Raw genomic sequence first — 27,762 nt, forward strand, 5'->3', positions numbered from 1 at the left:
AAGATTTATTTTTATTTCCTGTTGCTCTGTCTTTTAACTGGTCCAGACAGGTCCAGGCGTTGCTCCTGCTGCAATCTTGGCTGCTTGGCCTCTGCACCCCTCTGGTATGAGACCGGCTGCAAGGGTCTGCAGTTGGCCTGGCGCTTCAGCCTTGCTGTTGCGCTCTCACACCATTCCAGTAGCTCATCCTACAGCAGCATAATGTCACCACAAAAACAATACAAGCCATAGAAATTTTGGCATTCCTGCCAACTGGCCACCTTTTTTCATTTGTGGTCTACCTAGAGTCATGTATTTTTATTCTTTACAATAAGAGCAAAAAATAAAATAACATTAAGAAAATGTCCTCCAAACTAAGAAAACTAGAACCCATCATACATTTTAAAGAAACAATAAAATTTTGCATTGTGTTTGCTTCTGAGTTCATATTAAGATAAGATTTAACTGCAGCTGCTTCAAAATTATGGTCCATTTCACATGTACACAGCTCACACTCCTAGGTAATTCCTTGCCTTCATTTGTTTGTACAGCAGCTAGTGGTACCAGAAACAAGTAGTTTGTAGCTGTGGTCCAGATTTGAAATCAATGAACTGTGGCATTTTTATAGTCATTGAGAACATGGTGATGGCTTAGAGCTGTATTTCTAGATCTACTTTTGTTCTGAACCCTCGGACTGATGGTACAAGCACTTTCTTCACTGCAGAACCTGCTACTTCTTTGATTCAGGTGAAAAGGAAATAATTGAAATAATTCAAGAAGGATGTGTCGACCTTATTGATTCTAGCAAGGCCTTCCCTCTCTGCTGATTTTAAAGCCAGTAAACTTACAATCACAGGAATTAATCATCCCTTTTTAAGTTGTCCCTTGAAACCGAGCTGACCTTCCGCAGGATGAAGGTTGAACAGAATGACTTTGTTTTCTGTTGCAGTCTTTCCAACAGCCATCGCAGACTATAAAAGCACTGTGTTTTGACTGGATTAGATTTATTCTAGCTAACAGTCAGGGATGAGACTAGACTGCAAAATTTGGATACACAGTTCACATCTAAGAATTCGGTTGAGGCTTTGAGAAGAACCAAAAACCGTTTGCAAAACTGAGATTAGAGTTCAGACTTCTAAGCTAAAACCTCCTCAGAGTTCAAGTGCAGCTGAGCCCATCCTGTTAGACAGTATGAATAAATATTTTCCATTTGCTTTCCATCTGATGCAAACCAAAAAGGCAGTCACAAATTCCATGCTTTAAGAGAAGTCCTGCAGAGGCCTAGAAGCATTTTTAGCACTACAGTACGTTAATACTTGGGACATATAGCACTTTACATCTTCAAAGTGCTGTATGAGCATTTATCCTTACAGCATCCTTGTGAGGTAGGCAAGTGCTAATATTCCCATTTTAGAAATGGGATGAGAACAGACACAGGGGTCTTGGTCCCCTGCTGTTGTAACCTGGCAGAGACTGCTGATTCTCATACACTCCACCTATTTACACTGGATGAGGACCTGGCCCCCCAAAATTTAAGTGACTTACCCAAGGCCACGAAAGGAGCAAGCATGGATAAAAGGCAGGAGAAGTACCTGGGAGGAACATGATTATGCTGCCTCTGCTTAAAAGAGTCCCTGTCTGTATCCAGAATCCAAGCAGAGAGAACAAGGCACCTGCCACTGAGCTTTGCAGTTGCTGTTTGCTTTGATCTGCTTCTTCCGGAACAGCTCCCAAATTACCATGACAGCAAGATGAAAACTTACAGGTGTCAGTGTCAAACTACGGCACAAGAAAACTTAAAAGAATCACTAAAAATCTGCAAAGTTTGTCCTGGGAATTTTAAATAGATACATAGAAATATATCTGCTATCTCCATTGTTTACAACATGAAATTTTCAGCAGTCTACTTAAAAGCCACATTAGAGTAATTCTTAAACCAATCAGCCTTGCAGGTGCCTCAATATGGAGGAGTAAGAAGCCAGGTACTAAGCACAAATACATTTTTTTTTGGCAGCGGAGGAGTAAAGCCGTTAATATCCTATGGCTTTGTTCTACTCAGCCTGCCATTTCTAAACCATCTTCACCCTGTTGACATCAGTGTAACTGGCACAGCCCAGTAGCATTACTAGCATTTAAAAACCTGCTGTAATTAGCATTGCTTCTTGGACTTACTGGGAGTTGCGTGTGAGCAGAGACAAGGAGGATGTACCTACAGAAGTACAGCTGAAATATATTCTCTGCATTTCCAATTAAAGAGCAAACAGATCTTTGAGTGGGTGATAACTACAGTGTAATAGAAGAAAACAAAAGTAATTGCACAATGTGTTTAGCCTCAAGTGACTGTAGACTGGAATTGCAAAGCAACCTTTGAGTACAGCATCCTGTAAAGAACACCTCTGTACTTTGCAAGCACGAGAGCTGATACTTCTGGGGCCGGGAACACAGCATTACTGGGATGCTTCATTCCCCCTGTAATGCCCCTGGGCCAAAAAGCGGGTGCTACTCAGACTGTACCCCCAAAAAGAAAAGAATAGCTTAAACCTTCCAGTTTTACAATGCAGAGAGACAACAGGAAGGTCTACGAATGACTGGTGGTGCCATAGACAGTCATGTCCTTCGCACTTCTTGTTTGCTCCCTTTCATAGTGAAGACTGCCCTTGCTGGGGTTAAGGGAAGAGTGTTAATCCCCTGAAAAGGCATTTAAGCAGTTGCTCACAGACTGTTAGTGTTTCTCAGGGTTTCTGAAACTCAGAACTGTGTCAAGTAAATGTCCACATCAGCTCATCTTCTCCCAGCAGGAAAGACACCCTCCAGGAAAGAGGTCTCACACAAGTAATATGGATTAAAAGCAGAGACTGTATCGTAGGAGACAAATTTTGAAGATTAAAAGCCTTCACTGGCAAACCTCTGAGCCAACTAGGACTCTCCCAGACTTTGTATGCTGAGGGCTCTGCCTCATGTTCCTGGGCAATCTGACACCGTTGCTTCACTGGGATGGAGCCAACATGGCTGGCCAGGATATGTCCCAGCGAGCCCCTGCTGGGTGAGGAGATGATGAGGGGGCAGCAGCCCACTTGGGCTACACGTGCTTCTGCTGTCTTAACTAGTGTCACCTGCAGACCTCTGCAACTAGAAACTGCACTTCTGACAGCCAGTGGGTTAGAGAGACCAGGTCTCCTAATGACACTTAAAAGATCCTTTTTTTGCAAGTTTCCACAGAACCTAGAAATGGAGCAGGATAGAAAAGAAAACCAAGATGAAAAAGCACACAGAAAAGCAACTCAGCTATCTTCAGGAAACGGAAGATGGCTCATTTCTAGAGGGAAAGAAAGAGATAATGGCTCAGATTGAAATTCTAACTTTTAAATCACAGAATGGCTGAGGTTGGAAGAGACCCCTGGTGGTCACCAGGGAAGCTCAGGGTGCATGGACCTTTTCTGAATAACTGCTGGATCAAGTGTGCTCTTTGTTTACATGCTGGGAGAATGGTGGGGTTCACCTCAAATGCTTAGATTTCCTCTTAGCTCGGTCAGTCTGTTGCAGGAAGAGATTTGCAAACAGTCAAGCTTAGTAACAGAGGGTGACATCTGCAAAGAGCTACACTACAGGGTTCAAGCTGCGGCCAGGAGATAAGCAATGCTGATGAATGAAGATGTTGTATGGCTCTAAATTCCTTTGCTGTTTACTCCAGGCAGGCCCCAATACACCGGTGAATGAATACTGACAGTATTACACAACAGCATTAAAGGGAAGAGATTACACCAGACTGTGCTATTTACAATGCTTTCCCTCTCAACAATGCAGCTGACCTCTCTGATCTCTCTCTGAAAAGCAGCAGATGATTCCAGGGGGTCAGGATGGTTAACCTAGATTTTTGTAATACTGGTTGCATTGGCACTGATGCAGAAGTCATGGGGGGGGGGGGGGAGCAATGCCTGTTCCGCACCCGGTCCCAGCAGACAAGGCCGGGGAGGAACAGGAGACCCACTTAGCACCTCTCAGCACCAACGGAAAAGCTAGCAGGGTCAGTAACATTTCCTCAGTTGCCCCCTGACCCCGCTGCCCTCCCTGCAAAGAATTCCTGCTCTGCCACCTGTGCCAGGGACTCAGTGCCAGGCTTTTGCCTGGAATGGTCTGGGAACGCAAGGTATGGCAACCATGGTACTTTTCATCCCACGAGGACAATCTGGAAGGCTGCCCATCCTGTTTGCTCTGCCCGTACAAGATTGTGCAAGGGGTTATTAAGACCTGCATGGATTTGAGTCACGCGTAGTCTTGTTTTGGTTGTCACAGTTTGGCCGCAGGTTTGAAGAGGTGCTAGAACCCTTCACTACCACCTTAGCATGCCCAGATGCATTTGCTGTGTCTTAAAAACAAGCCACTGGGGGAGCATCTCAGCCCACAGGAACAGCCCTGTAATGGACAGAAGGGAAGACCACATTTAAGAGAGTTTCAAACAACAGCACAGCTTGCTGTCAGATATCCCAAATAACAGAAAAAATACACATATGATCACAAATCAATCTGGTATTAAAAGAAACAAAAACAAACAAACAACAACAAAAAAAAAACAGGGCAACTTCTTTCTATATCTTTTTAAGAGCATAAAGACAGAAGTAATCTTGCTTCAGCAGATGGGCAGACAAACCAAGTGAGGAAATTTGGGTCAGAATGAAACAGGCTTTCCCAGCCCTGATGGCTCTCACATTGTCACTACTCTGTATGAGTTCAAGAAGGAAGAGGCAGGCACTTTGAACACACAGGACTGTGCTTTTCACAAAGCTCTGCTGAAAACGGGCTTTCTAAAAACAAGTGGTGCAAAGCTGATCATCTACCACCAGCTGGCAAAACACAACAATCTGCAAAATCAGGGCCCTGACTAGCCATTTCAGACATGGGAAATGCTCACACAGAGATTCAGAAGATGCTGCAAGCAGCAGGATCATAAAGCTTAATGAGTATATGGAATGTTATCTGTTAGAATATCGGGAAAGATGTAAAGGTTTGGATTCCTATCTGCTGTACTAGAGACAAATAGGATGCATCCTCCAAGTCCTGCTGTAAAAATCAAAATTCCTCATGTGCCCATGACAACTCAGCTGTCACTGGTGGCTGCTGACACCACATATTTGCACATGTATGGTGGGGCAGAATGCCCTGGCCTAACTACCTAGACGTCCCTGAAATCCCACCAAATTCCAAGTTCTGCCATATGTGTTGACATCAACTGGTGTCCACAGACCTGCTCTAGAACAGCAATCAGCTGTGATCAAAGCACACAGCACTTCATCTCAGTGCATCTCCTACTCTGTGCTCTCTGCCTGGTGTTTTGCTTTCATTCTGGTTCTGCTAAGGTCTGTCCCACATGCTGCTGTTTGTTCCAAAGCTCAGCCCTCATCTGAAATTGCTGGTTTTACTCTCACTGCAGGCTTCCTTTCAGCAGAGGCTCAAATAGCTCCAGTTTGTGTATTGAGTTCATAATGCACAAAAACAGACAAACATTGGTTAAATTCATTTTACCTATGGCTTTAGCGGAGATCTGTGCCTGTCTGCCTCCTATTGAAAGCAAGTCTCCCAGCACAGTGTGTGGCCAAAGCTTCTTTCCGTCAGCCCTCCTAATTCCCAGACATTCAGCATCAGTTTCAAGACTAACAAGTAAAATGCAGTAGTACAGCACTTCCAAGGAGGAAAAGTTGGATGAGTAGCTACTGCAGGGACAGTCTAAGCTTTCTGATGTGGACTCCACACTGAAGTAAGCTATATTCAGAGAAAGCCATTGAAAATAAAGCCCCAAAGGTAATGCTTCAAAGAAGCAAAATCAACATCACCAATATGCCTAGAGAAATGGAGATCTCTCTCAGGGGTGAATGCAGCTACAGCACCTGAGATATAACCCACATTGTTCACAGACTGTCAGCACTCCACCTAGCTCCTCTTTTTGAAGTCCTCTTCATCTCTGCTCTCTACAGCTGACAGTGCAATAAGCATTTGAGCTGCATAGTAAGTAGCCATGATGATGACACGCGAGTAGGGCACAGGAAAGCAGAACTTGTTAACTGCAATGGTCAGATCCGACACCATAAAAAGCATCGCGCCGACGCAGGCCGAGAGCTTGGTCCATGTCCAGAGGTCGTTGCACAGCTGCATGCCAGCGACCGCTCGCCAGCCCATGAAGCCAATCAAGGCGATGTAGACAGCTACCAGGTATGTGAATGGGCCCGAGAGGTAGGAGTACAGGAAGGCGTAACACGAACTGCAAACAAGGCCCATCAAGAAGCCGGCCTTCAGGTCCAAAGGCTTCATGCCGAAGGCTGAGGAGTACAGGATGTGTGTGATGGCGAACATCAGCAGACCTATAAAAGAGGCATTGACAAAGCAAGGGTGACTTTCATCAGTGACTGCCAGTCAGTAGCAAAAGAAAATGTGGTTATATTGGATGTGAAATACACAGCAACAACTACAGGCATAATGTCCTTCCTGTGTTACAACCCTTATTTGATTTCAGCAGGAACCCCACTGAACACTTGGGACGATTTTAATATAAAAATCTGTGCATAGATCAGCCTTAGTATCAGGCTTCTGCCCTAAGAAAATACCCCAGTACATCTGCAGCTGAGTATGACTGTTGTGGTGCAAGCCATTTTTGCCAAGAAGCCAGGTGAACCAAGCTGCTGCGGAAGAAAAAAAGCTGCTTGCTTTTCAGGTGTTCCTCCTCCCTGCTTTGGTTGGAAGAGTGGGAGCAAGGCAGAGCAAAGATCATCCCCTCTAAATATCTGTCATCTGAAGCACTTCACTCCTAGGTCACATGTGGAACAGGAAGGCTGGAATCAAAGAAGTATCAGAACAAAATGTGAGAAGATAGCGATCCCCCTGAATTCAGACACAAAATCTGACCGTATTTAGTCACAAACCCAAAGGCAAGGCACTCAAGGACTAAATCTGGCTTTTACTACATCTCTGCCTGTAGCTAGGAGAAACCTAAGCTGGAAAGGAGCAGCTGACATATTTCAGGGACATACACCAATGTGATCTGCCAACAATGTTATGGCTGTTTGCAAGACTCAAAAGAACCTTAGCTGGAAACAATCAGTGAATATAAAATGCCAGCTTCTCTTTGAAGTGCAGCACCCCTGAGAAATCCCAGATGTGGTTACTGGAAGGTACGGCCCATGTGTTATTCACTTGCTACTAATCCATTTGACAAAAACTGTCACCATGTGTCGGTACAGCTGCTGACTACTACTTGTCTTGCCAGTTGTACATAGTAGGCCACAAACTGAGTCCAGCTCCTCTGGTTCCCAAGCCCATGTGTGGCACAGCTAAAGGCCATTCCACTTCATCTGGGCAAGGTTATTAGAATGGCTGGATGTTTTCATGCAGCTCTAAACCGTGAAACAGAGAAAAGGATCCGGGAAACCAAATCCTCCAGCAGGATGCTTGTTTACGTTTAAAGCACCATGCTGTGGTATAAAGGGCAGCCACTAAAACCTGCCGCTGGCAGACACCTCTTCATCCTAATGCTTGCTGAAGCAGCTTGAAGGGGAAGTGTCTCCCAGCCTTCAGGAAGGACCAGATCAAGATGTCTGCTGGAAGCTCAGCCACAGTGGAATGAGAGGGGAACCCACCGGAGGGAGAGGGCTAGTTGTGGGGTCCGGTCTGCAAGGGGAGAACACGGACAGCGTGAAGGAAGTACAAAGAAGGGCAATGAGAAGGTGATGTTTCACAGAGCTGTTACACATCATGAGCACAGCACTGAGAGAAATGAGGAGGGATTTAGGACAAGCTGTTTATAGTGCATGAAAGGTTAGATCCATGGGGGTGGTAAGGAGGGGAAGGTTACTTCGCCCTAGCAGTGAGGAGTGATTTTTCCTTCAATGGCATTATTATGTGGAGAGTGCTGGGATGGGAACTGAAGAATGTGTTGTCCTTCATGCAGGCAGCTGGCAGCGAGGGGGAGGAGAGGAAGACAGGATGAAGCAGCCAAGCAGAAGCCCAGAAAGGTAGGAGGGGTTTTGTGATACATGGTGAGGCTGGCCACAAACAAGTCAGCTCTCAGGTTTGCTCATTCAACATCCACAAATCAAGCCAGGAACTGGGGAAACCTGTGTCAGCTGTACAGGGAGGGGGGTGCATTTCTCTTGTATTTCTCAGCTTTTGGCTCAGCCCTCTGACTACACCAGACAGATCAGCCTTTTCCCTCTGTCCGCTTCCTTCTCCTCTCTGCTTTATTCTGGGCTACCTAGATGGAATCAGAGAGCCCAGGTTTCCTTCTCCCTCCCTGCTTCTTGAGTTCCCCTCACACTGGCAATGAGTCCTTTCTGTTGGTCCCCATCTTCTTCACCAAATGCATAAATTGTTTCTAAGTGTCAGCTATTAAAGGATGTGGATGTTCATGCTGTAAACTGTCTTCTAAATCCAGTAAGGCACTAGTCAGAAAATAGCTTGTTATTAGTGGATTGAAACAGCAAAAATGAAAGAAGTCAAGTGTGCCAGGAGTAAGTTCCCAGGCTCTCACTTCCCTATAAAATAATGAACAAATGTCCTTTTATAAACTCATTGTCTCAAAAGCTATTCATCTCAGCCCATTTCCCAACCCTTTTTTTCTGCCTGAAAGCCAAAAAGTACATTTTTGTCTAATAATTCCTCTTACTCCTCTGAAATTTGAAATTCCCACAAAGGATAATGTTGAAAGTTTCAATGTTGTCATTTGTCAACAACAGCAGCCTGTTGTATTTTAAATCAGAGAAAATACGTTTTGCCGGAAAGGTGACAGAGTAAGTGGAGTGGTACACTTTATCTGCTGACAGCTGAAACACAAATGTTAGCGCTTCAATACAGAAGGCAGTAGCTCAGATTAGGACAGACTGAGGCAGACAGGAGACAGCTAGGATCAAGGCAGAGATTTTCTAAATGGTCTAAGACAGCTAAACAAACATTCTTCTTAAATCAAGAACAAAAATGGATCAAAACCCACAAAGCCATGCATCTCAGTTGTGAAAAAGATCCAGCTTATTTGCAGATTAAAACACTTTAACTAGATGCTGAATTGCTGTGACAGGTCAACCTTCCTCTAGCATTAAATCAGAGAGGGCACTCAGAGAAATCCCAGCTATGGGAACGGGGAACCTCTGCACAGCCTTTGTACAAAAACATTCATGGTGAGAATTGGGTCTTGAATGTTTTCCAAGCCACAGCTCAAGAAGCAGCTCCAGGAGGCAAAACAGAAGCATGGGCAGTTGGGCCGAGGTGACTTGTGCTGAGCCAGGCACCCGTTAGGAGGAGGCCCATTGGTGGGAATGCCAACACCCTCAGCACAGATGGGACAGTGCCCCAAGAGATGGATGGAGCTTCTCAGCAACATGGCCACAAAGTTCAGCCAAATGGATCCAGTCCTCAGGGCCTAATCTACAGTCCAACAAAATCAGTAAGAGTTTTTACATGAACTTTTAAAGAGATCTGGATAAACCCTTGGGAAGCAGGATTAAAACCAGATTCAAAGCTTTTGGCATTTCATATCTGGCATTTCACATACTTTCCTCCCATAAAGAAAGCAAAGCTTGTGGGAATCCCAGAATAAAACTAAATACTGACATCATAAAAGGGGTAAAAAATAAGCCTTTGACTTTCAGAGCTGACAGCAGCAGAAGTCAGAAAACTTGCCCCATCTCATCACATTTTCCAATGGGACAGTCACAGGTGGATGTTAAATAAGATCCCTGCTGGTGAAGTTGACTTCACAAACCCCACCAGTGCAGTTAAGCGAAGGACTCAACTGCTGCTGATTTCTTGTGACAGTCCAAGGCCACAGGGAGTGTTGCTGCAGGCAGGCTCAGTGTGGCTTTAAATCATTAATCTAAATCATTATGTTCTAGTCTGCAAACAAGTGAAATAAAACAAGCTTGTTTTGCTCTGAGAGATGTGGATCTTTCTGTAGAGATGACAGGGTGTTGTGGTAAGGTTTGCCCTCAATTCCCCATCATTTACATGTCTTGCAAAACCAGCTCCCATATTTTTACAACAGGCTGCGTAATTCATGCTGATGAACCTGCAAGTAGGACAAGATTTCTGATGCTTTGGTTCCTAACATTCACTTAAACACCTCCAGCAGGCTATAGACTTGTCTTTTAAAATGTAAGGATCTTTTCTATCTGTTCTCTACAGAAGATCTTTGCACCATGCATCTTATTTCTGCATCCTTATAGAGAAGGGCTGACAGATCTCACTGCCGAGGGACAGCAGGTAGATACTTCCTGTAGCTTCATGGCAGCTGCTGAGTGCCATAAGTTTTTGACTCTTCCCCGGACATTCTGCTCATGCCACTTTCCCAGCTCCTGCCAGCTGAGATGCTATGAGCACGTGCCAGGGAATCAAACCTGCACCAATTACCTCTATGACTCCAGGGCACCTCCAGGTAAGCTCAAGAGACTCATCCACGATGTGACTCCTCTAACTGCAATGGATTTTAGTCTAGGGATGAGTGCCTCACACTACCAGGCACTTAAGCTGTACATGAATAAACAAAACACATGGCCAGCAACTCATTACTAAATAGAGAGTAACAGCCAAGCACTGTGGCATCCCTTTAAGACTCACACTGCACTCACCATGAATGAAGTAGCCCTGCTCCTGCCAGATGAGAAAGGCATCTCCCACTGCCGAGAATATCAGTCCTGCTAGGATGCGGCTGGCACTACGGTGTGCCACTAAGAAGTTAATTCCATGAGCCAGAAGGAAAACCCACAGGCAGAAAATGGGCAGACATTTGATTAGGGCACTGAACCAGGAGGGGCTGGAAGTTGGCAGCCAGAGGACAAAATAGACACACGTCGCTTTGAAGAAGGGCACCAGTTTGGGGCCTTCACTCTTCACCTAAAAGGAAAAAAAAAAAATTAATAAGACCATCATAAGCATCAGTGGAATAAACTACAGACTGTCTCCCTCCTTTTGAAAGCTTCTCTTCTTTGTATGCTGTCAGCTAGCAGCATTTCTACCCCAGGAAAAGGCTGCTTGAACTTGACTAAAATCTTCAGCCTAGACCTTTGTGAACTTCTGAAAACACTTCTTGGCTGCCAGGATGGGTTTTGTGTGGTGGAGATGGAGGGAATTTTAGATACCTCTTCTATTTATTTATTCTACTGAAAATATCTAGGCCATTAGTCAAACCTCACTGGCGGTCTTTGCACCTGTCTTGTACTTAGACTAACCCCTTTTGTACACCTTCTTTCCTGTAGCTGGGAAAATACTGCACCCCCCAGGAGTGTCCCAGCAGCAAACAAGCCAACGAAAGTGCTAATAATCACTCCTGGCTTGGTGTATCCTCTTGCTTAGCCAGTTGCAGATCACCTTGGGAATACAAGCTCTCTCCTAACCCGTTCTCTTTCCCGCCCTGTAGGCTCATGCCTGGAGCTTGCTGTCAGCATCACCACATGACTTCAAAGCCCATCACATCAGCCTCCAAGGTGGGGATATCACTTCCTCAGCTGACTACTAACAACATGAATCACGTGTTGCTTTGTTCTAGCATTACGCTAATAATATACTGTCCATATTGCAGGAAATGCTTTGACTCAGGGTCTATTGTGTAAATACAGACAGAAAAATGCAGCATGAGCACTGGGCTGTTCACAACAAAGAAAAAACAGAGACAGAGCAGAGAGCTACAGACTCTGCAAGCTGAGTCTGTTCTCACCAGACGCTCAGCTGGGAGCACTCTGGACAGTCCTAAGATATATACCGTGTTCACCTGCCCTGCTGTACTGCTTCTGCCTTTTAGTGCCAGTGGGGAAAACCCCACATGAGAAACAAAACTCCTATTTTATTTACTTCTGGAATGCAGCTGAGGGCTAAAAAAAGGAGCAAAGGAAGAAACTGTGATTGCCTGATGCACCTGCAGTGTTGATGAGCTATGTCCAGGGATGTTTTAGGATGTCTGCTTCCTCCTGCAGCTAAGGCAGTGCAAAATCCAGAGTGCACAGCCTGCTGCAGGGCTTCACTCTCCATCTTATCATTTCTTTGATCAAGCAAGATTTCGTCCCTTAGTATCATGACGTCCTACTACTCGTGGCCAAAACACAGAGGCCTCATACACTGCAAGAAGTCATGGGGAAAATTCAGAGGCATCAGAGCTGGGTTCATACTGTAGAGCCCATCACAATCTGAATATCCATGCTATGGTTGCTTATCTTTTGCAAGGACTCCATGCTCCAGAAACCTGAAAAAGAACCGTTGGCCTTTTTTCCCAAATCACTTGGCCCTATTTCTGCTTCCTGTTTTGTGGGACTCCATTGCCATGACACAAAAACAGCATCCATCTTCCACTGATGCAGTGCATTTTGGTGCAGACACCTGGAATGGCTGGAGGCTCTACAGCAAATGACTCCCTGCTTACAGTGCTCAGTTAATAAAGCCTAAACTCATCAAAATTCAGCAGGTTTTACAGACATAAGTGAAAGGAATTGGAGGAAGCTGGAAGGCAGAGGCAGAGGCAGTGGAGGGCATCTTCTCATGCAGTGTATAAAAAGGGAACGCGATGTCTGAAGCAGCAAGACCATAAATAAAGGGTATCCTGAGAAGACAGTGCTTTGTTCTCACATCTGATGGAAAGTTCCCCAGCATATCAGCAGTTTCTTAGCAGCAAGGTATTTCATTATTCCTGTATACATTATTCATAGGCTATTGCCAATACAATTTTTAAACACTCCATTAAACAACCAGGCTACACAATTCACTCACAGAAGGACATCAGAAAGCCGTTAACTTCCTTGTATTACACGGGGAGCCCATCGTGAGTCCTCTACTTAGGTTGTCTAACTTAATCACCATTTACCACCTCTTGTCTGCATTTCTTGGGAGAATTCTGCCAGCAAATACCAAATGAACTTGAAGTAAAAGTCATGAAAGCCCATGTAGTCTCAAAGCACCGAGTGTGCTTGGGAACTATCAAATAACACGGGGAAAAGTGGAGACAAACCTCCTCCTCCTTCAGACCCATCACCCTTCCCTTCCAAAGTGACTGAGACGGTCCCCAGCCACCTCCACAGCTGGGGCCTGGCTCCAGATCTGCCCCCTCCCCTCCTGTGAAATCTTTTTGTTAAAAATGTAGTCAATCACATTCATCCTCTTGCAGTTGCAGGCAACAGATGACAGCACTTCTGGCAGGATCTTCCCTACCCCACTGGCCGTGGAGCATCCCTGCTACACCACAACAAGGAGCCGGTGATATCCAGTCAGGAAGACGAGCTTCCAAAGACAGAAAAAGAATTTGCAGCTTCAACAATGCTCCAGGTTCCCATAACAGTGTCAGGTAAGGTAGGTAGCTTTGTATTCCTGAAGACAGAGTCCATGCTGAAAGACACCATTCAAGTTCAGCTTTGTTGGCTAAGGACAGAGGCACTGTTGGAAGCATACACTAGAGTATTTGGGTTAATAAACACAGGAAGTTTCATTTAATACCCCATATTAAAATAAAAACACCTGCTAGGATGTTACCATTACAGTCACAGCTTGCCCTCCCCTGTGCACATGCATGATGAGACAGGTTTTAATTACATTTGTCATTTTCCCCAGGAACCTTGCCTTACTGAATGTAAGATATGCACTTGTGCAGAAAGATTATGTTTGCTTGGTAACCTTGAAATTATCATTTCCTACTATCTGAATGTGAATTTTCCAAGCCCGACCAGCATTATTTTAAAATAATGGTTTGTATTATTTCCACTCTAGTAACAATTAAGGAATTTTTCATGCATAAGGGTCAGATTCCAGTCTCAGTTACTCACTCCTAACTCTGGAATTTAGGGAGTTAGAGTCCTCACATAAGAATAACCTAATAGACCTAGAAGGGCTGCAGGCTTCTCAGCATTAACATTTTATTCCTTTACAACTTTTCTACAAGTATACTTCAAATAATGTTATTTCAAAACATGCCCTTGCCTATTACTGAATGCTGTGGCTCAGTGGAGCCCCTGTGCTGGCTGTGACAAACGCAAGTGCCCATGAGGGACACCATTCGCAGAGAGGTCCAGGTTCTGCTGAGGTCCAGGCAGCACATCCTGCTGGAATGGTGTGGTGCTGGAGGTATTTGGAAGAAATCCTCCAAGAAATGCTGAGGTGACTGAAGGGTGAGGCTGGGGGGTTTCCCTATGTTTGGACGTATGGCTGGGACCTAGGAAGAGGGGATGGGACAACTTGCCATCTGGAGGACAAGTCACAGCTAGTATTGGGAGGCAACGTACCAACATGAGTGGAGGCTGTGGCCTGAGGAAAGCCAAGCACATAATCCATGACTGGACTTGCCTGCACCTCAGTGAAGGGAACATTATTGCTTGGCTGGGTGGGTAAATTGCATCAAACCACCCATCTCCTTTGCACTTGAGTCTTAGAGACAGAACTTGAGATGTGGCTGTGCTGTGGTGTTGGAAAATGAAGTACTTGCTGCAGGTGGCAAGGTCCTTTTTGTTAATGTATGCAATTTTTATGGCTTTAAGGTGGGTTTCACCATTTTGTCACAAATGCTATTGCATTTTTCTTACTTGTTTTCTTCTATTGCTAATTTAATCTAGGCTGACATGCAGTCCGGAAAACATCTTGAATACAATGACAAAACAATGTTTGCAAGTTTTGAATTTTTGAGCTGAGCATAATTGAGGGCAATTACTCAACTCCTATGATTTCCAAGTTATTTAGAGTCTTTAAAAAATAGTTTAAATTGCTGTAAAGCCACTATGCCTGTAGTAGTGACATTACAGTCAAACTACCATTTATAAAGTATCTGCATCCAACCAAGTCCAACAAAACCCTCCACAGCTAAGGCAGACTCTGAGGAAGTTGTGTCCGGGCTCTCGCTAAGAAATGTACACCCATATCTTCAAACAGAACCTGGCACTGGTACACACAGCTCTCTGGAGGTTGGGTTTGGATATCCAGCTCCCTGCTAGGGATGCATAGCTGTTTTGTCCTTTTTGTTTTGTCCATTCTTACTCTGCTCCAGTTTGTAATATTGCTCATTTCCTTGTTGCTGTTGTTCAGCATGACAGATGATGCTATCACACAGGTACTCCAACCATGCTGTGGTTTGGTATTGGTGCAAGACTTCTTGAGAGGTGAGGCTAGCCGATGAGGAAATACAACTACAGAAGTGGCAGACCTGAAGAAGTGATGCTGGGTAATAAAGACAGGGAAAAAGTTCCCAATGTGCAAAATATATACAGGAAGTATATATATATGCATAGACACAGCCCCCAAGCAATACCTGCAAATTAGTTATTGATGACTCGCCGAGAGCCTGGGGATCTCTGCTGGGAGGTCTCTTCTCACAGCTCTCTGCTGTGCACTGGGAGATGCTAATGATTCGCATCTGTATAAACCAATGTTCATGATGGTGTGCGACCTGGGGACCATCTATGCTGCTCCTCAGCAGTACAGATGGCCTGTGCTGACTGCTGCAGGCATGTAAACAAGCCAGAAATTTACAGCTAGCTCCTCTATCCAATAACAGGCTGCATCCACAAAGGTACATGTATACATGTAAGCCACAACCCTCATTTTCTTTCACATTTTGGAGCCAGTTTTCTGTATCTACATCACAAGTGGGTTCATTCCTGAAACGTGTGCTTTTGACAGAGTCACCCTAAGGGAGATGACAAGCTTCTCTATGCACCAAAGCACAAAGGGGCATAACAAGAAGCAATGGACTTGAGATAGGATGAAGAAAATCCAGCTGTCACAGGGAGAGAGAGGCATCTGACTCTTAAGGTATAGAAAAGTATCAGAAGCTTGTTGCTTTGAAATGCTGAAGCTGGACAAAGTGCACCAGTCTCACATTGGCCCCATGAAACAATGTGGAGTATGTTCTTCTCTTTGCAAGCCCCCTAAATCAGCCCGTGCAGATAATGAGCGTACAGCCTCTGCAACCCAACAGCTGTGGAGCTATGGCTCACACCCATTGGGCTGTAAAATGCTGCTTTCCAGGAAAAGTGTTTGAAAAATAATACCCCAGCTATTTCACCTAGCAACACTTGAGCACAACCATGCATGCTGGCCAAGAAAAGCTGGGCTGTTGTCCTCCACCCGTCCCTCCCATTGGCCTTGGCAGGCTGAGTACTGTGTATCCAGGCCTGAGCTGCTTCTCCTGGCTTTTGGCATTGTCCATCATGGATCCGGCCTTGGTTCTGCTGTACTGTGACAACAGCCCCTACCCCGCTGTGTGTCAGTAAGTATTTATGTGGCTTTGGTGCCGTGTATTATGATGCCACTGTGAGCCTATGGTTCATTTTCTCATTCCCCAGCAATTGTGGCTCTTTGCAAGGCACTGCCAATGCTCTGCACAGTCTGGTGCTGCTTCGGCCTGGGGCTGCACCACAATTAGGACATTGAATATGTACATGCAACAGGCTCCTCTGTGGAGCAGCTGGGAAAGCCTGACTTTGTGCTTATCCAAAAAGGGTAGGCCTTAAGGAGAGAAGCCCGTGTGTGCACAGATCCTAGCCAGAGGCAGCCAATTTTCCCCAGGTCTCAACACCTCATCAGCTTTTGCTAAGCCAAGGAGAAACGCAGCTGTGCTGGGCAACTCCTGGCCACAAACCTGCAAGCTGACTGCAAGGCCACCATCCTCTGGGTGCTCCCACCCTTGCTCAGACGGTGCAACACAGAACCATGCAATCATAGACTAGTTTGGGTTGGAAGGAGACTGATGAGATGGAAAGGGGCTGGCCAGCCATCCCTTTTTACTCCATGGGGTTGTTGAGATAGGAGGGCTGGCTGGGGACAGTCCTGAGATGGTAAGTGCCTCCACCTCTGCTCCCCTGGAGGAGCAAACCTGCTCCTGGGAAGAGTCGCTTGCCTTTCGTCAAGAAATGCACTAGCTCATACATGTCCCAAGTTGCTCCTGAATAAAATTCTGAGAAAAAGCATTTGTTTACAGATGGTGGCAAAGAGTCACTGAACCAGCCAATCTACCTGCCTGAAATACTGTGTTAGTGCAACATATTTGTGCAAGTGGGTATTAATAAGAAGGCTTATGCTTGTGTTGGAGGTGCCATGAGTCAAGTATCCAAGGCAGATGGCTCTTGAACAGTCTCCGCTTGCTGCGGGAAATTCAGGGTGATAAAAGAACGGTCCTCCCTGCAGGTGGAGACAAGGCCATAGAGGCTGCATCTAAAATTGACTTTTATAACACCTAATAAATCACCCAGCGAGGAAGGTACACGATTCTCCTTTGGGAGAGTGCTGATAATGGGCTGTTTGGCTGCATCAGGCTTATGCCATGCCCCGAGCCTGGCCAAGCCTTGCAGCATTTTCTTGCAGCCTTTTCTTGCAGCTGCTGGCACCCCTCACCACCCAGGGCCTCTGCTTCTCTGACAAGGGTGGTGCAGTGAAAGTTGCCTCGTGCTCAGCTGCCCAGCCAGATCTGTTTGCGAGCGGTCAAAACACCTGGATTCGTCTGCCAGGACAGCCTCCATTGTTCAGCACAAGCCAGAAGTAACAGGGCTTGGCCTGAACGCTTCCTACCCGCAGTGGGACAATCCTCCCTGCTCAGCCACTTGGGCTGGGGCAGTAGGCCCCAGGCAGCTACTGCAGCCCGGGGGAAAGGAGTATATTCAGCTCCTCCTGCAAACCAATGCTGCTTTGTTGGCTTTCCTCCTCCCTCCCTGGACCACAGCAGCCTCAGCACTCTCCTATTCCCCATGGCTCAACTGCATCACCTCCCCTTTAAGCAAAGTAAGCTCCAGCCACACTTCCCAGCTTTGCTCCAATGGACCAAAACAGTCAAGAGCTAGAAATACTTGTCTTCTTTTTCTTTCTTCTTTTTCTTTTTTAAGAGAGAGCTATGGCTACTTGCCATAAAAATACAATTAAAATTTTGGCACTGGCCCTTCCAATCCTTGGGTGGTGAGCTCAGATATATTGCCGCACGAGTTCTTGGCATCAGAAAAGCACCCTTTGGTGGAGACACAGGGGAGCAGGCAATGGCTGAGGATTAATCAAACTGGCATCTAAAAAGGGCACCCCCTACACAGCTGCATGCAGAAACGAGAACCGCAACAAAAAGTTTTGTTTCCAAGATGAAATCCTGCCTGACTTGTAGCCAAGTCAAAATTCAGCCTAATCTCCAGATTAACCACAGGGGGGAACGAAAACTTGTCAGCACTGAGGTTAAAATCTTCTATACACGCATCTTCCCCAGGATGCAGCGAGAAGGCAGCAAACGTGGAGCAGCAGGCTCCCCACAGCTGCCAGCACGTGCCGCCTGGCAGCAGGGCAGCCTCTGCCTGCAGGGTCAGCTTCTCTCAGGGGAAATCACAGCTCGAATCCCTGCAGCCAGGCAGCATGCCTGGGCACAGCACGGACACCACAGAGCCACCCAGCTGAGGGACTTTTTGCCTCAAGGGGCTGGGGAGCCACATGAGCAGGGCTCACCATGTCCTGGGAGTGCCAGCACGTGAGACTGCAGATGTGGCTCTCGAGGTCTCCTTCCTGATGCTCTCCAAGTGTGGTTTTTCCACCACAGGCTGCTGTCTGTCTAGCCTAGGACACTGCTTGAGCCCCTACTGCCCAATGCTTTTCTTTAGCTATGCTGTGATGGGAGTGAGTTTCTGAAGGGGGTTGTCCTGGACAGGTTATAGGAAAAGACTGCACTGAACACGTAACCTATGAAAGTTATTTAAATAAATGACTCTGTAAATTAAAATAGATTAGGAGCGTTAGACAAGCTTTGTGGCATTCTCCAGAGTACAGCATAAGAGCTACTACCATGAATCCTTGCAGAACAGTCAGGGAGGGGAGACCTGCAGTAGCAGGCAAAGCTGGCAGGTAGGGCAGGAGATGCCAAACTGCTGCTCACACAGAAATAACAATGCCTGTGTACAACACAAATATAACAGCAGTCCCGTCTCATCTTCAGTTCTTTAATGAAGAAATCAAGAAACACTGGATCCTGAGCAGTCGCACTGGCCTTGCTCGTGGGGCTGCTTTCGAGGCCAGTTTGGTTCAGCAACCGGTGTGAACCGAGAGCTCTCCAACCTTGTAGCTCTCTGCTGCTATACCTTTGAGTTAAAAAATGCACCTCCAAACACCTGTAAATTAGCGAGGGGGAAAGCCACCAACAGGAAACCAGAGTCTCACCTTCAACAGACTCCTGCAGGAAGCCTTAGAAATGTGAGGGAACAGAGGCATAGCAGCCTAAAGCAGAGGCAGGTGGTTCTGGAGCCAAGGAAATCCTGTCCAGCACATTAGGGCACTGCCTGTGCCACACTGCATCAGGAGAACACTCTTGGTCTTTGCCTTTTTAACCACAGCATTGCCCAAAGCTATACTGAGACACTGGACCACAGTGTTCCCTCCAGCAAATAAGGAAGTTACAGCATCCATAAAGGTATCTCCTGTACCAAACAGGAGAAATTGGGCTAGCTCAGCTAACTGCTGTCAACAGGCAGTTGACAACAGCATCTCTGGGACCTGCTTCTACTATGCAGGACCTGCCACTATCAGCAGGGAGCCCTGACACCAGGCGAGGTGAGATATCACTGCAGCAGTCAATGCCACGCAGAGTCACGGGGGTGTCTGCCCTTGGCTTCCCAGGGAAGCCTTTAAGATGTGGAAGCCTTTCTTTAGCAGATGCTAACTCATGAAATCAAATGACAGACAAACACATTTCATCCTGAACTTAAGGCTTGGCTCAGATGTATGTTTTTGTTAGGACTTGTTTTGTTTGGGTTAGTTTTGCTTTTTTCCTTTTCCAAGCGTCATCTGCTCTGTCTGTTGGGCTGGCACAAGACCACAAGCAGGGCTATTTAAAAATAAAAATAAAAATAAATAACCTGCAGTGGAAATGTTTGACTCCCCATCTGTAGCAATCCTATAGCTGTCAACAGTTCTGGAGATCGCCTTCGGAGTGTGGTCGGCAATGTACCATTGCCAGTGACCAACAATGTTAGACCAGTAAAGAATTCAGATGTCTCTGCAGGGGCTGAGGGACCTGTCATAGACTAATGCTTTCAGGGTACTCCACTGGCTCTCAGAAATGAAAGCAAAAAAAAAAAAATAGCATTTGCCTGCCAGCATCTTATCTCAGAGCAGACTGCTTTTCCCTCATGGCATTTCACATCTTCCTTTTTATGAAACAGAAAGCCCCTCCAAACATTTCCTTTGCTGTAACACTCACAAAAGAAGCCCCTGCAGATATTTAAAAACCCAGACCACAATGGATCTGTCTTTTCTCTTTACTCATCGGAGCTGTGGTGCTGCCACTGCCAGGGCATGCACCCTTCCTCGGTGAGTGAGGTCAGGTGGGGCTGCATCCCCTAGCGCTGCCTGAGACTGTAGAGGGTGGCTGTGAAGCCACAGGGAGCTTCAGGATCCAGCCAACATCCTGAGACATGCAGAGGCAGCCCCAGGCCGTTCCTCTCAGGATGAGAAGGGGCAGGCATGTGGCTTGTCACACTATAATCCAGGTAAAACATTTCTGCTGGTTAGAGAAAAGTCTCGGCAACTCATCCTGGGGGTGGTTCCCAGGCTACGAGTGCAAGTTCTTAGGAAACTTGTCACTATTTACATCACACTCTTCTGCAAAGGGAGGCCCTTCCATCCAGAAGCAACTTCTTCAGCAGAGATGACCTCATTTTACCTGCCACCTGTGGGGGACAATGCAAATCTAAATAAAGTGTGTGTCAGGAATGTGTGCTGCCACAGCCCCAGCAGCTGAAGAGCCGTTAATGTACCAAAGGCACCAGGTGACACAGGCCAGGCTATACCAGCCCCACCAGCCATTCCCAAAGACCTGTTAAGGGTGAAACTGCCTCAGGCACCAAAAGGCACTTCTGCAGCTCACCTTTCTGGCTCACACAAGAAACTCATGCACAGCTGCCAGGAGAGGTTTTTGCAACAGCAAAAGGAAGGCAGGGCAGACAGAGGAGGGGAAGGAGGCTGCCAGTGGCTGGCTGGGAGAGCTGGCAGCTCCATGCAAGAGACTTTTGCTGTATGAATACTTGCAAGGGGCTGCAATAAGATAGGCAATAAAATCTGGAAAATGCAAGCAGGGCTGTGCTGGGAAATCCAGGAGGGAACAGCTTTGCTTGTCTTGTGCCTAATGGAAAGCTGAATGAAATGCTCTACCTGTATATCATGGCCTGCAGGCTGAATGCTTGTGAAACGGTGATGTTAAAATTAGAAGTGGGAATAGCAATGTATCCCAATAAGGATGTGTATTTAGAGAGTTACCGCTCTGATACCTTATAAAAACACAGTAGCAGCCCTCCTCGTTTTATAATGGAGTTAATACACACTTTAAGGAGGATGAAAGGTCAAGGTATGACAGCAGAGTCACAAAGTTTGCTACCAATATCTACATCGTGTGCCAAGATGTTGTGAGCTGGACCAGCCAGTGTCAGGCACAAATTACATGAAGATTAATTGGACTTTCATGGCCAATTTCAACATGAGGGTGCAGATAGGATGCCAGGTGCAAACACTAGCCTATGCAAACAGTAACCCACGCACTCCAGGATTCACACTGAGGCATCAAGGGTTTCAATTACAAAACCCCTGCTGCATATACAAATGGCACACAGATGCACTCACAAATAAGCGTGCATCTGTGTAGCACAGGTATGTCCTTTACTCTGAGGGTGGTGTAAGTGCATGCATGCACGGGGCATGAACCAACAAACAATCCTGAAAACTTCATAAGCATCAGTTAAATGATAAATTTCAAGTACGTGATTTAACATCACGCTCCTTTTCTATCGGGGTTGCAGGGAAAAGTCACGCAACCAGCTTAGTTTCTCTTGCAATGGAGCACAAGTCAATGTTGCTATCCAAGAGCCCTGGTTGGCTCTGACTAATGCCACAACAAAACCAGAAGACACAAGCAAATAGGAGTACAGCAGCCAAGCCATGGTCTCAGCCGGCACAAGCCCAGTTCTGCTAAAGCCACAGCAGACAAAAAGTCTCCTGCAAGGCTGAGGATCTGCCCCAGCACCTTGGCATGGATCAATAAAGTCTGCCAGACAGGCAAGTTCTCACCTAGCCCACCTACCACCCTGCAGCTCTGGGGGGGCATGGAACCCGCTCCTAGTCCACATTCAACATTACACAGAGGGATGCTCTGCGCTGACACGCTTGTCATGCAGAAACCTGCCATTACCTCAAATGCTATTTAGATTATGGCAATATAAGCAACGGATATAGGAAGGGCACAAGCAGGCCAGAAGAGGCAATAACTATCACCTCCATTTTGGGCACGCTGCAATAAGCAAGATCTGTATCTTTATTGTAATTACAAATCTAGTGGCTGTTTGTATGATGTGAAGGGCAGTAGAAAAACTAAGTGCTAATATAATATCTGCACTGGCCTCCAGGGGGAAGGGAGTTATGTAACTAATGATCTTTTCACTGTTCAAGAGTTTCCACATGCTAGCAGAAGACGGGTGCCAGATGCCATCTTTTTCTAAGAGTCTCATTTCACTGGAGTTATTATTTCATCAGTATTATGCAGTTACCCACAGAGAAAGATAACTTTGGCTCTTCTGTCATACTCGGTGTGTTTTGGATATAGATACTTGACGAGGAAAAGAGAACGGCAGAAACACTTTTAAGAGGAATTCTGTGTAAGTACAGGCTTCAGAACTGGACCCATAATCTTAATACACAAAGCACACTCGGAACAACAGCTGCATGTGACTTGAGTGATACACTTGAGTGAATGAAGCCTTTAATCTCCAGCACTGCCTGCAGAAGTGATCAGCTCTAACTGCTTAATGCAACCGTGCTGGGGCTGGGAAGAACATTAGCAAAGCCCAGACTTTCTAGCCCCTAGTTTCAGTTACCAGCCTGTCATAGCAACAGCTACAACAGCAAAGGATAATAATGTCATTGCAAAAATGCCCAAGTTCAGTCTTAAAAATATAAATTATGGCACACCACTATGCCTGGACTCTTGCTAGCATAAACCAGCGCAAGCTGTAGCTCAGTAGGGCCAAAGCTTGTAGGCTCCTCCCAAAAGGTGTGACTCACATAAACGTTACTGAAATCCTGCTAAGCTTACCTGAGGTGATGCCTCCCCCCCTTATTTCATTGATTGCAGAGTTTAGAGATCTCTTCTATAATTCATTTAAACAAGCTTGGCTTTTTATACAAGTGCCATATTTTCATAGCTGTTGATGTGGTATATAAATGTGCATGTTTATAGGCCTCCCGTGTAATAAAACCCCAGTTTATGAGGCATTTAAGTAATGGGAAAAAATATAATGAAAGCAACAATGTTGGGTGTAAACAAAGAGAACAATTAAAATATACTTCTATACTGTAAGAGTTAGTTCTTAGATGGTTACTAATGCTTTATTCCTTAATGCAGAAATAACATCCTCTATTCAAAAAGGAAAAGTTGAAATAGTTCAAGGTGTGATCTGGCTTTCTTGTTTTCAAAAGCAGTTTGGCTTTCTGTTATCATCTCCATCAGTAGGGTTTGGTCCTTCTTCAGAAGCTCCAGTGTATGGATAACCCACCCAATTTTCCATCCCTATTCAATATTTTACTGGTGAATACCTTTCCAGGGCATACTTTGCTTTTCTGGGGGCATCCAGTTTTTCTAAGTGACCTTCATGCTCCTCCACAGTGACACCCTGCTTCCACTCAGGGGGTGACAGGGGCTGCTCCCAGCGGGGCACCATGCAGGGGGAAGGCAACAAGGGCTTGACTTGCTTGATGCAGCCAAAACAATGTATTCTTCCCCAGTCCAGCTATCTCCATTTAAAGATGCAAGTACGTCAAAAAACAAAAGGGAAAGGATGAGGATTGTTAACAAATGGCTTTCAGGCACAATCTGTCCCGAACAGGGCTGTGCTAGGCCATGTAATTCATGGCCTAGCCCATGTAATGACAGGATGTTGTACAGATGATTGTAGGGATGAAGCCCACAATTCATCTCGCCCAAAAGGACAGCAGTGTCATCTATAAACTGCCCCCAGAAGAGACCTATTTCAGCCTCTCGATGTCTTCATTTTTACTATGCCCAGATTTTCTCAAGGTGATGTGTGAAGCTCTGTGCTTAGTTTAGCCCTAACTTTATTTAAGGGAAAAACAGGGTCCCTCTGAGCATTACGTAAGTGCTGAAATGACTGCACGTCTCCAGGCTCATCTGCTCTGCACTTGCAGCCCCTGCAATCACAACGGCTGCTGGGTAGAGAAATCTTTGGGGCAAGGCAATCTCCTACAGCCCAATGCTCCAATGCTGAAACCTGCTCACCTACTACTGGAAAAAAAAAAACAACAAAACAAGAATAACACCAACAGGAAAAGAATTACTAACAAGGCAGTCTCAGGGAGGACTTCTATTAAGATGAGACCAATGACAACTGAATAAGAAGAGAATTAAACCTCACATATCTGTGAAGAAAATGTGCCGCTTATTAGTACTGTTCTCCAACCCTAGGCTCTTACCCTAGCCACCTTTATGCGGAAATCGCAGCTCTTAATCAGAGAATATCAGGAATATCTCTTAATCAGGAATATCAATTTTTAAGCAGGATGCTCCTGCTTGCCTAGCAGAATAAGCAGCAAAAGCTTCCCTCCAAGGTGACTTCCAACCAGAGCAAGCATTGCTCACCAGATGGAGCAGGACCGGCAGACAAACACATCTTCGCTGCCACAGCCCAGTTCCTTCCAGGTCTGGACTCCACATCAGCAGGACCCTAAAGCGTTACCCCTGCTGAGAACCTGGCAAAATACATTAAAAGGTATTTTGGCACCAGGCTCATTCATACATGGGCACTCTCCCCCCTTATCACAACTGCATTGTGCAGCACCAGAGAACAGCTCGGCTAGCTATGCAACGCGCTGCAGTCTCCCTGTACACATGGGGCGGACATGCCAAGCCCCCAGGGCACGATGCACACCTGGCAGCTGGCACTAACTAGCAGTCCTACCCACGCTGCCTCCCTGGCTTCCTCTCCACCGTTTGTGTCTCCTTGAGTGGTTTCTTCCAGCTATCAGCTGTGCAGCAGCTCTGGAGCTCAGTGTTTTAAGTAACCTGTCACGTTTCCTACAAGAGTGTCTTAGTGGGGGTGACGCAGGAGATCAGGTTGTGCCTAAGTAGTGCGGGCCATCTGCTGCAGTTATATACAAAGGCCATAGCTTTGAAAACTGGAAACAAAATCAAATCACTCTGAGCTGCACTCTTCTAGCGTCTTCCCTGTTGAGGCTGATGCTGCAGGACACTAGGAGAGAACATGCATTGTAGACAAATCAATTCAAGTAGTTAACTTGATTATGCCTCAGGTGCTGCCCCCACAGACTGCCCCCATCACGTGCAGCAGCAGAGATAGCCATGCTGGCCCCGAACACCTGATCTATCTATGCAGCAAAAGGCACTGTGGTACAGAGATAAGCCCTGGGCCCCAGGGGTAGCATCTAGCTACGGTCAGACTGATCACCCACTGCTGTTCCCTTCAGCAGGCAACCTGCTGGAGGGAGCCCATCAGCTCTGCAGCCACCCCGCCTCTCACCCCATGCATGTTCCTGGGCACTGTGCGGTGCTGCACAATGCCATCATGGCCTGCCCTGGGCGGGCTGTAGCACAGCTGATGGCACAGCATCACAGTGCACACCTTCGAGAGAAGAGCGACGTGAAAAACAGCTAAAGGTGATGCACGAAGAACAGATCCTTGACAGACTGAAGGCTGGCAGCTCTTTTTTTGTGATCTCTCTGGAGGATCAGACTTGCATTTGCCAAAGCCCTCCCCTTCCACCTCTACAGCTGTGGTAAACAGCTGCAGCTCTGGTCACAGCTCCCAGTGTCATCATCCCTCCAGCAATCCGCAGCTTCACGCCTGCGTTAGTTGCCTTTGGTGAAGCAAAGAGTTAGCATGTCAGGGACAGAGCCAGAGCAGAACTGTGTGTTGCTGCATGTCAGAAGAGCAAATAAATAAAGCACCTTTTTCATCTCCCATTCCAAGTTATGTTCCTGAAGTGTAGTTCCTGGTATAATTCCTGAATTCCTAGCACATACCCACGCTTTAATCATTTGCCCTTCTCAAAGCCTAGGTGAAATATATACTCCAGGACCACCCCGAATAACCAGCTTTAAAAGCCAACTGCTGTCCCCTTTGAATTATGAAACAAACTCTGCCAGTTTTTAGCCAATCAAGTATTGTCCCAGGGCAGCATTTCATTTCCGAGCTACAAGTACACAGTTCACTGTAACCAAAAGCATTACTTAGATTAATTTAGCTTGTGGCACAGAAGCACAAAGATACCAAGCCTCTTCAGTTATTTTTGAAAAGCACAAGGAAAAAATAAAAAGTAGTTTGGCCTTACAATGGTGTAATGTACAAGCTACTTCCCTCTGTCTCTAAAGATAAAAATCACCCCCAAGCGGCTGATGAACTTACCAGGTACATGTTAACGACTGGGGAAAATTCATCTGAAGTATCAGACAATACAAGCTGCTGTGCAGGGCTGGCAAAGAAATTTGAAAGTTTTGAACCTTGGCTTTGTGAGTTAGGGAGGGGGGAAAAACAGGATTTCTACCTGTGAGAGAAAATGCAGCAGAGTCGCTGTGATCTGTGCAAGCCATTAACCGAAATACAACAAAACAGGATGACAGCGGGTCCGCAGGGACCCAGAACACCACCAGTAGGTGTTCAGTGCTGCAGTGAAAGCACCAGGCAACTTTCCTACCAACAGACAGCTATTCTTACAGCACACAGTGGGCTGCTGGCGTACTCAGCCAAATCCCTCGCTTTCTAGAAACAGGAACGTGCCAAGCAGTGTGTCTAACAGCACAGCTTATCTGCTCTTCTCGTTGAAAGCATTCTGTCTACTTCCAGCACAGAAGCATCTCCCCTTCACCTGCAGGGTCAGGACCTGGTATTGCCAGTGCAGCCTGGCACGAGCCGCAGCTCCCTCAGCTCCTAGCTTTTGCTCCGTCGTGTCACCTATTCACGTCCTCTGCCAAAGGACAGCGCTGAGTTGCTGCCTTATTGCCAGTTGCGTTAATTAAGCTTCATGACTCCCCCATGAGACAGACAGGTGACACCATCCCTGTCTCACGTCCGTTGGATGGTGGAAGTGGCTCACCAGGGAGACCAGGTGTCGGTGTGAGCTCCGTCACCCTGCAGGAAGGGCTGTGGGACGCGGTGGCCTCCAGAAGCAGGGACGGGCACCAGAAGGCAGCTTCCAACCCAGGTCCCTGTCCCTTGGCCATAGACTGAGCAACAGAAACCAACTGTCACTGGAACCAACTGTCACAGCGGCCAGCTCCAGCGTTGGCCTGAGCTGTCACCTGAACAGCAGAGCGCTCTGCGGGTCATAACAGTGTGTGAGGGCCGGAGGGAGCGCAGCACGGCGGCCACGAAGGTGATGCTGAGCGAGGAGGCGGCAGAGCAGCAGCAGGAGAAAGCTGGGGTGAGTGTGCGGCTCCACGGGGCCCCGGCTCTCGCCTCAGCACCCCACAGCTGGGGCAGGCGGACGAGCCCAGGGGTGCCACAGCGGACTCGAGCAGCACCACTCTAAGCAGCGCGCTGCACACGAAGCAGATATCCATTTTTTTCCCCCAACAACAACAACAAAATGGGAGCTGAGGGCGAGACGAAAAGCCGCCCGGGGCGGGAAGGAGGCGAACCTCTGGAGCCACAGCTGCCGGCGGGGCGGGCCGGGGGCGCAACATGGCGGCGGGGGGCGCGATCCCGCCAGCGGCCGGCAGCCCCGTGAGAAGCACGGCACAGAGCCCACGGCACGGCACGGAGCCCACGGCACAGATCCCACGGCACGGCACGGAGCCCACGGCAC

The 27,762-nt window shown here is 46.8% G+C and overlaps 1 protein-coding gene and 2 long non-coding RNA genes across 5 annotated transcripts in view; 1 reads left to right on the forward strand and 2 right to left on the reverse strand.

Moving 5' to 3' along the window:
- The window catches only part of LOC118168462, a 36,817-nt gene extending 23,578 nt beyond the window's left edge, over positions 1-13,239 (forward strand). For both annotated transcript variants that reach the window (XR_004751571.1, XR_004751572.1), the window contains 2 exons: positions 7,916-7,979; positions 13,106-13,239. This is a non-coding gene — a long non-coding RNA (uncharacterized LOC118168462). The remainder of the gene's footprint in view (positions 1-7,915; positions 7,980-13,105) is intronic.
- TMEM86A (transmembrane protein 86A) overlaps positions 415-27,762 on the reverse strand; it is a 27,849-nt gene continuing 501 nt past the window's right edge. For both annotated transcript variants that reach the window (XM_035328886.1, XM_035328887.1), the window contains exons 2-3: positions 10,584-10,848; positions 415-6,332 (exon numbers count right to left, since the gene is read on the reverse strand). In XM_035328886.1, coding sequence (XP_035184777.1) covers positions 5,905-6,332; positions 10,584-10,848 — 693 coding nt within the window. In that variant the 3' untranslated portion in view covers positions 415-5,904. The remainder of the gene's footprint in view (positions 6,333-10,583; positions 10,849-27,762) is intronic.
- On the reverse strand, positions 24,287-27,102 carry LOC118168461. Its single transcript, XR_004751570.1, has 2 exons — positions 26,364-27,102; positions 24,287-26,169 (listed from the first exon to the last, which is right to left on the reverse strand). It is a non-coding gene; the product is annotated as an uncharacterized LOC118168461 (long non-coding RNA).

Source organism: Oxyura jamaicensis, chromosome 5 (genome assembly GCF_011077185.1).
Source record: "Oxyura jamaicensis isolate SHBP4307 breed ruddy duck chromosome 5, BPBGC_Ojam_1.0, whole genome shotgun sequence".
NCBI lineage: Eukaryota > Metazoa > Chordata > Aves > Anseriformes > Anatidae > Oxyura > Oxyura jamaicensis.